This window comes from Etheostoma spectabile, chromosome 19 (assembly GCF_008692095.1).
Source record: "Etheostoma spectabile isolate EspeVRDwgs_2016 chromosome 19, UIUC_Espe_1.0, whole genome shotgun sequence".
Taxonomy (NCBI): Eukaryota; Metazoa; Chordata; class Actinopteri; order Perciformes; family Percidae; genus Etheostoma; species Etheostoma spectabile.
The window spans coordinates 5,443,096-5,452,409 of NC_045751.1; the positions used below are offsets into that span (position 1 = coordinate 5,443,096).

At 39.1% G+C, this 9,314-nt stretch overlaps 2 protein-coding genes across 2 annotated transcripts in view; one reads left to right on the forward strand and one right to left on the reverse strand.

The window, feature by feature from the left end:
- Nucleotides 1-9,314, forward strand: part of LOC116669450 (up-regulator of cell proliferation-like) — a gene marked incomplete at its 3' end in the record, with an annotated part of 108,003 nt that overhangs the window by 77,802 nt on the left and 20,887 nt on the right. The gene's annotated exons all lie outside the window — the stretch shown is intronic.
- Nucleotides 3,934-4,681, reverse strand: LOC116669391 (interferon-induced very large GTPase 1). The gene has a single exon (XM_032499222.1). The coding sequence runs from the start codon at nt 4,592-4,594 to the stop codon at nt 3,977-3,979; it is 618 nt and encodes a 205-aa protein (XP_032355113.1). The 5' UTR covers nt 4,595-4,681; the 3' UTR covers nt 3,934-3,976.

The window sequence follows — 9,314 nt, forward strand, 5'->3', positions numbered from 1 at the left end:
GGTGTGTATCTGGTATTTTAATATGTCCGCAAATCTTTACTTAATGGCGGCTGTATCATTAACTTTCAAAAATTATAATAATAATATCATAATACTAATATGACCACCCAAAGCCCACCTGTCTACGAGCGGATTTTCATCACAAAACAATAGATGAAATATTAAGTAAATAAAACACTTTCATGTGGCTACGTTCATAAAGGTGCTTTTACCGAGAGACAACCAGAGCCAGTGATGTGCGTATATTGAGCCCACTATAACTAGTTTAAGATACCAAATTGTGCTGAATTGTGGAATAGTGTAATTTAATTTGTGCCTAGCTGACTGGCTGAACAGCTCTGCATCTATTCAGATATTCCTCACATACATACCCTTTCATCACCTCAACATTGAACCGTTTATAAGAAGTTCATGTAATTCGATACACAGTTCTTACGGTATAGTTTATGTACCATCCTGGTGAAAAAAAGTTTAGTTGGCCTAGAATAACTCAGATCTTCACTTAAAACCTGGTTTCCCTGTATAGCTTCATCATGCAGGTAAAAGATTTTTCAGCTTGCTGTCTCTCTTTGTTCAACTTTCTCTTAAGCTGGGACTGTAGCTGATTCTGGTTTGAGCTGCATTTGTGGTCAAAATGCCACTTTAGTTATCCTGTGTACTGCTGTAACGACTTCAGTCTTAGATGAAGTGTTAACTCTATTAATCATATGTACTGTACTGATATTTCTCTGCTGATCAAGTCTCTCCTGCCGCTTCTCCCCCCCCCCTCCATCTACTGTGGGTCTTACAGTACCTTGATTGCTCAGTTTTTACTGATTGTGATCAATAAGTACATATATGCCACAAAATGACATCATGCAATATTACATGTTAACAAAATATGAATTAACATGGTATGTAAACCTATTAACATCGACAGTATTATTCTATTGCCATAGCTATAATAAAATAGTTAGAGGATTTTGACTGTGGGTGTGTGTGGGCATTTCCAGCCTGAGACTCATCCCCTATCTCTTTCTGCGCCTTTACCTCAACTAACTCCTTACTGTTGAAATAATACAATGTGCCTACATTTTTTTCGAGGGATTACAATACTGGTAACGATAGCAAATTTAACTAAATACATTGTACTCCACTTACCCTTTTATGCAACTTTATACTTCTACTCTACTACATGTAAAGGTAATATTGTTTTACCCATTAGATTAAAGTTTTTATCCTACTTTTCATACTTTTATATTTCCTGTAATTTTTTCTGATAAATGAACGTTTGTGTGTTAGAAAGATTCTCCTCTTAAACGAATAAACGCTCTTGATCAGCTGGAGATGCTTCATTACGAGCGGAACTGGGCTGTTTCTAAGCTCGGGAAGGTTGACTTTTTAAAACAAGAATTTTTTTTATACATATATCATTTTATTTACACATTGCGCAGATTAACTACCCAAAATCAAAAGGAGGTAAGTTGGCTATATACCGATATATTGGCTGTAAATGAAACTATGGGCTATTTCAAGTGTTTTGGTTTAATTTAACTCAGTACAGACTGGCATAATCAGAATCCAACTAAATATGTGCCTTGGACATCTGTTACATCCCCCTTGGTTGTGAACCGATGTTTTTGAAGCCTCGAGTTTGGCGATACGGTGTTGCCATTTGAAAGAAGTGGAGCTGGGAGAGACCGCAGCCAAGTCAGTTTTAATATAATACATATCAATGGCTAAGCTAAAAGCAGAAAGGAAAGCTGCTGATTTCCAACCGTTGTGCCTCTTTCTTGATTGACAGGTCCACATGTAGCCACCCCTAAAGCATTTGAGGCAATAACGTTATTTTCACAGCTATGTTCAGCACACACTCTAAGCTAAATGTTGATTAATCAAAACCAGATCACAATTTCATCTAAACATGCTTTCTCTCTATTACGCAAAAATGTAAATTTTTGATTCATAGTGTTTTACAGCCGAGAGTGGTAAAGTTTTCAAATACAAGACCCAAAAAAGAACAGTACATTTTAATATATAAAAAAAAAAATCATAGATAAAATCTAAAATAAGAGCATTAACACCTTTTTATTACATGATAACTTTAATGACCTAGTTCAGTGGAATATTCCCCACAACGCTGACCCAGGACACTAAGATGGGTGGCTGAAATACACACCTTTATGACATCTATCATTTCAAAAACCTAGTGGCATTATTACATGTTTTTATATTTGTACTAATAAGTACGTTGTTTTAGGTAAAATGTTTAATACATATCAAGGTTTCTCGTTTCCTATGAATACAAACCTGCAATGCAAAGTTATTTGGTATAAATTTAATGTTACATTGTTACTTTGTTCTGGTTGTTTTAAATGATTTATATCACTGTGAAGAAATTAAAGATGTGATACCTAAATGCCTCCGTACAATATAGTGATCACACAGTGGTGCAACTTTTTCCTTGTTGAATTTTACTGACAGTAATTTCATGTAACGTTTTCTCTCATCCAATGAAATATTTAACTTCGACTAATGACTGTGGTCGATGTCCTGACTTTCCTCTAGCGCCACCATAGTGGCACATGTTGGTTTTGTTCAAGTCTCAACAACTGCCATGAAATCATGTCCTCATCCGTTGAATTAGAATAACTTTGGCTTTTTCTATAATCTTTATCTGGCGCCTCATCAGTTCATAAATCTGTGTCTATACATTGATTATGACTACAACTTTCAAAATGATTGCCATCTTGCCTTAGCTGTATATGTTTTCAGTGCTAATGATGCCTTCGGACGCTAACGTGATGGTGAACATTAAAATTACTTTCTCTACATCAGCATGTTAGCATGCTGACATTAGCATTTAGCTCAAAGCATTACTGACCTGCTAGCATTACACTCTTACTGTGTGCTCAGACAAAACTGAAAACTGAATTTTAGTGCAGCGCTCCCTCCTGTCTGAACACACCTTTAGTCTTGTTTTATTCTCATTGTTTAAGAAACCCACCACTTAGATAAACATTAAAGACAATAACCGGTCTGTCACTTTGTCTCTTTACCATTAACAGAATAAATAAGGTTACACAACGTGGACAATAACAATATATAACATTTATCTTGGATTTCTTTTTCCAAATAGTAAAACAAAAAATCACACTTATATTATTGAACAACTGAATTACTTTTAATCAATACCAAATATATATGTGGCATTTGATACATTGCAGAACCAAATACAAACTAATTCTAAATTCAGAATGAAAGAGAAAGAATACAGGAAAATTGAAATATTTGGAACCAGATACTAATTGAAACAAGACATTTTGAAATTTTGAAACAAAATTGCATATTACACTCAATTAGAAAGAAGAGAAGGCAGACAAAACATGTAAAACCTACATGCTGGCATTTAGACTGATCTTTGATACATTGAAAATAAATTTATTTTGCATCAGATACTCACGAAACAAAAAAGAATGAATTCTAACTTTCGAGTAAACAATACCAGACTAATCAGAAAATTACACAAAAAAAATAATTTCGTCCTATGTTGACAATACCCTTAAAGACTGATGGGTTTAAAAAAAAAAAAAAAAAAATCAATGTTCGCCAGACAACCCAAATAAAAGATCACATTTGATTACCTGTGTGCATCTTTTCAGTAAAACATAATGGCATTCATCTGTCCCTCAAAACATAAATTCAATTCTGTTTTAATCAAACTAAAACATGGCTGTGCATTCAGAACATACTAAATGCAGCTCATGTACATTGACTCAAGCTCAAGAGTATTTACGGTTACCTCATCAACATAAACGAGTTAAGCAGATTGTTATCAATTATTTCTTAAATGTGATCTCAGTAAAGAGAGCACTAAATGCAGTGATTTCCTTCTGTTTCCTCTTTAAGCCTTAGTGGTAAAATCCCTGTGTACTGACATATCTTAAGCCTTTTCAGAAGATATGTGCATCTCTGTAATCACAAAGCATGTAGTCTCTTACTTGATGTTAAATGACTCTTTGATGCTTGCTTTTGCTTGCTCGAGTGATATGTGCCACAATGAAAGGATATCAGCCGGCTTTGCATCATATGCTTCAGCAAACCTCTTGTTGAATTTTTTCAGTACATATTTCCAGTAGTCCGACGCCTGAAGACTTGCATCTGGAGCATTCTCCCAGTCTGGGAAAAAATCGGTGTAACGCTTGTAAGGGTGCCATTCACCATTTGTAGCATTGCAGCGAAAATTCTTGTCACTGAGCACCGAGGAAGAGCATACGTCAATTACAAGTTTTTGTGTCTCACGCCACCTGAATCTACCCAGACCCTCTGGCCGATGTAGTGAAGTCCAGTGCTCAGTGTGGAATCTTCCTCCTGCCTCACAAGGCGCTTTGCAGAATGGACACTGATTACCACACCCAATCAGTTTGGTGAAAAGCTCGTTCTGAGGATTCACGTGAAGTTTTTTTAGTTTCATTTGGATGTTAGTGTGTTTAAACTTCTCTCCAAGAGTGTTTGCCATGTCCTTCACACACTGTGTGAGCCAGTGAGCAAACTGTTCCTGGTCTGCGTTGTTCAGGATCATGAAAGCACCAAGAGCATCCTGGGAAATGACCATTTTATCACCAATTCCTGACAGACATTTTTAATGAATGTCTTCAAGTCACCACTCTGTTTTGTTTTTAGCTTTGTTGATAGCATTATTATGCTTCTGACACTTGACTGGAGATGTTGACCTCAAACTTAAGCCGTAGACGGATTTGAAAGCGTTCCCTATTGGTCAATGTCCATTCTTCACATACTTCTCATAGGAGCAATATAGCTCTGATAGTTTTCAAAGTCATCCTTTGAGAGCAAATCCGTAAAACTGAATACTGAAGAACATGGTGTGCTGAACTGCTGCTGGTCTGCATTTCACCAATGATGTCGGACCCAGAACGGTGGACAAGTCTACGACTGCAGGCTCCAAGCAGCGGTTGGTGAATTCTTCTGCCTTCTTCTGGCACTGGGCTCGGTTCATGGAACATCTTTAAAATCACACAAAAACTTTCTTTGTTTTGATTCAGACATCTGTATGGATCATTCATTTGTAGGAACTCTTCATGCATTCTCGGAAACTCTCTGCTGCAAATCCACAGATGTGCTGTTTAAGAGCAACCTCAATCTCTATCTTAACATCCTGATTGTTCTCCAGCCTCTCATCAATTATGTATAGGATCTCCTGGATGTAAGTCTCATGGTAATTGTTCTTTTTTTCCAATTTTTCATTCACAAACTCTGCGCAGTCCATTGAGATATGATCAGCTGTTTTTTGCATCGCCATTACGTGATCTTCAATGTTGAAAAACTTGCTGACTGTGTGTTTAACCTTATTGTAAAATCCTTCTGCTGTGTATGTGAAAGGCTCCTGTCCACAATCTCTCAGGCTTTTTTGACTCAATAACTGACACACATGACTCCCCTTACGTGAGAGATTTTCTCTCAGGTGGTGGGACACACTTGTGATGACATCCATGGCCTTTTGTTTGGAAAATGATAGTTCATTTACCATTTGTTTCCACATCTTATCAAATTCTTTGTCGAGCTCTTTGTCAGTCATCTGGACTTTTTTCTGCCGACAGTGTTCAATCAGTCCACTTACTCTCCCCTCTAATTCTTTTGTGTGGTTCTCCTTGATTCTATCAAGTTCTGCCATTCCCTGTCTGATGTCAGCTGCTGCTGTGAGCTGATTAAGTACAGAGCGCTCCATTTCTTGCCGAAGGCTTTTTGCACTGTTTGCAAAGTCCTCTCTGAATTGTTCCAACTAAATAGACATGGCCCTCTGTTGCTTGAAGACTGATCAAATTTTCAAGGATTTTGTCTCCCATTTAGACAACATTGTGCAAGCTTCACTTTCAAGTGTTTGAGAAGAACTTTCATGTCAGATACCTCAGATTTCACAGCAACTGTACCGAGTTAGAAATTCTGTTTCGGATTTTGTCACCACGATGTACATTTCTTTTCTGAATTCCATTCCCATTTGTTGAATTCTGTGCACAGTCTCATGTATGCACACCCCCAGGCTGTTTCTGAAGCTGAAGAGAAGTTTTCATGCTTTACTGCATTCCACAGGCTTTTCATCCACTCTGTAAACTCCAAGATATCATTAGCAGATGAATCACAACTTCCCAAAATTTGGATTATGTTCTTCTTGAGCTCATATACAGCTTCACTGTAGCCTGCATTGACTGGTGCCATTGGCGGGTTTCCATTCCAGATTCCAGGAATGTACCAGTTCCCAGTGTCTGGACTGTACTCCATCACATCGGTGAAGCTCTTGTTCTCCTCTTTCTTTTCCATTTTGGCTGCTGCCTGGGTCATCTCATTTAACTGTTGCAAGAGCAGTTTCCTGTCTCGTAAGTTCTTCTCATGGGCTGAAACATCTGACACATTCTGGTGAACAAACTGACATTTGGGCCGTTTGCCAACCTCTTTCATCCTGAGGAAAGCATGCACAACTATTTGTAAGATGTCCTTCATTTCTGTTGAATTCTCCATTGCAATATTGATGATGGTGATATTACTCAGCCCCACAACAAGTGTTGCAAGCTCATTGTCGTGCTCATGGCTATTGTCCAGTTGTGCAAGCTCTGTGTACTTCAAGCCCTCCTGTCATGATCACCATAAATTCACAGTTAAGCACTTTTCTAACATTTTCATGATTCTGATGAGCAACATAAGGCCCTCGAGTGCATCGTCCACTGCTGACTGCAACACTGCACTCCAAACATGGTGGGAGGAGAGTGGACTTTCCTGTCTCTGAACTCCAAGGACTGTGACTACCCAGTATCTTGTTCTTAGGAGACACCAAAGTCATTCAGCTTAGAGAGAACGTCACTCACCCATCGGAGAGGTATGTTTGGATGCACTCCATCTACAAGCTCTAGAGGAAATCCATCAAGTAACAACTCTGCCAAAGTTTGGGCAGATGCTGTAATTGTTTACGTGATTGGTCTGTTTCTGGAAGGGAAAGTGAAGCTTCATAGATCTGACCCATTTCACGGAAGAAGTGTTCTCCCCCAGTGAGCTGTTGGACAGTTGTTTGTCAATGTCTTTGATTTCCTCTTTGTTCTCAGAATCTTTGCATTTTTCTTTGTACTGCTCCCGGAGACCAGAGAGTTTTTCTCGGGACACGTTATCAAGGTTCATTCGCATCCATTTCAGAAGTAACACCTTTCTATCCTGGGCTCGATATGCGTTGAGAAACATGTCTTGCTTTGACACGTCATAAGAGTTCTGTTTTTCCCTAAGTTTTGTTTTCTGTACCTGAAGATCCACTTTTGTATTTTCTATGTTCTCAGATCCACCTTTTCGAGCCGAATTCTTCCTCTCTAAACAGTCATTTCTTTCCATATTGCCCTTGTGAGGGTAACTGGCTTCTGTGTATTGAAGGATATTTGAATTTCTGCAGTGATGGCATCTGCATTTTTCTTTGCGCCTGCACTCTGAAGGTCCTCATCAACCCAATTCCCGTTCATGGGCAATGTTAGCCATCTGCTCATTCTTCCCTCTCATCTTTGTGTTCTAACAACATTGCTGACTGTTTTTCGCAGGGTTTTGACAGTCTGCATCATTCATGGCTTAGCCTTCAAAAGGATGTTGCTGTTAGTTAAGCCAACTTGGTTGCTACCTTCTTTAGAGCATTCAAATTGAAATGCTTGCTTTGATGGTTACCCACCAAGAAGATCTGTGCCTTGTGGTGTTGGTTGGTAAGCAGCTCGCATTTAGAGTCCCACTTGTCAAAGAACACACAAAACTGCTGCAGATTCTGACACACAAAAAGAAAATTGTTTCAAACAAAGCAATGTCTCCACGAAGATTGGTTACAGCAACTGGCTCACTGAAAACATCCATGTTTTTTGTTCCCACATGAAGGTACCAAGTAATTTCGCCAGGCCATTGGTATTTTCCTTGGGCTGTCGCCACACTCCATATCATGGTGACACAAGGTCTAGTGGTACTGCTGGAATTCTCAGAGCTTATTGATGATCTCTGACTTGGACAAGGGCACTCGCCCAGTCCACAAAAGATATCATGTGAAGTTCGAGAGAACATCCTTTGTTCAGAACCCTTGATTGTAAAAGGGACTGAGGTCTGTACTTTTTAACATGTCTCTCATGGACCAAAGCATGAGTGTGCCACTGCTTTGTGTCACATTGGAAGCATAGGGCACAGAAAACTGACACTGGAGGACATTTTCAGGGCCATTTCCTGCATTACAAACCATCAGAACACAGAAAGAGAGCAGTGATCATGTCAAGGGGGTTTAGTATGTCACCTGAATATAGACGTTGACCAAATTATCAAGATCTAACTCTGTATTCACTGACGGATCTTCATAGTTGGACTCACATACTGATGCCATTTCACATTCCTAGCTGTCACATTGACCTCATCAGTTTCTTCAGAAATACCATGGAAGATCTGAGTTACGCTTAGCAGGTTCATCGTAATGCTCTTCTCATCAATCTGAAGTATTGTGCTCAGGGATGCTGTGGAGAACAATCAGGATGTTAAGATAGAGATTGAGGTTGCTCTTAAACAGCACATCTGTGGATTTGCAGCCAGAGAGTTTCAGAGAATGCATGAAGAGTTCCTACAAATGAATGATCCATACAGATGTCTGAATCAAAACAAAGAAAAGTTTTGTGCTGATTTTAAAGATGTGTTCCATGACCGAGACCAGTGCCAGAAGAAGGCAGAAGAATTCACCAACCGCTGCTTGGAGCCTGCAGTCGTAGACTTTGTCCACCGTTCCCTGGGTCCTGACATCATTGGTGAAATGCAGACCAGCCAGCAGTTCAGCACACGCATGTTCTTCCAGTATTCAGTTTTACTGGATTTGCTCTCAAAGGATGACTTTGAAAACTATCAGAGCTATATTTGCTCATATGAGAAGTATGTGAAGAAATGGACACTTGACCAAATAGTGGAACGCTTCTCAAATCCGTCTACGGCCTTTAAGTTTGAGGATCAACATCTCCAGTCAAGTGTCAGAAGCATAATAATGCTATCACAAAGCTAAAACAAAACAGAGTGGTGACTTGAGACATTCATTAAAAAGTCTGTCAGGACATTGGTGATAAATGGTCATTTCCCAGGATGCTCTGGTGCTTTCATACGCAGACCAGGAACAGTTTGCTCACTGGCTCACACAGTGTGTGAAGGACATGGCAAACACTCTTGGAGAGAAGTTTAAACACACTAACATCCAAATGAAACTAAAAAAACTTCACGTGAATCCTCAGAACGAGCTTTTCACCAAACTGATTGGGTGTGGTAATCAGTGTCCATTCTGC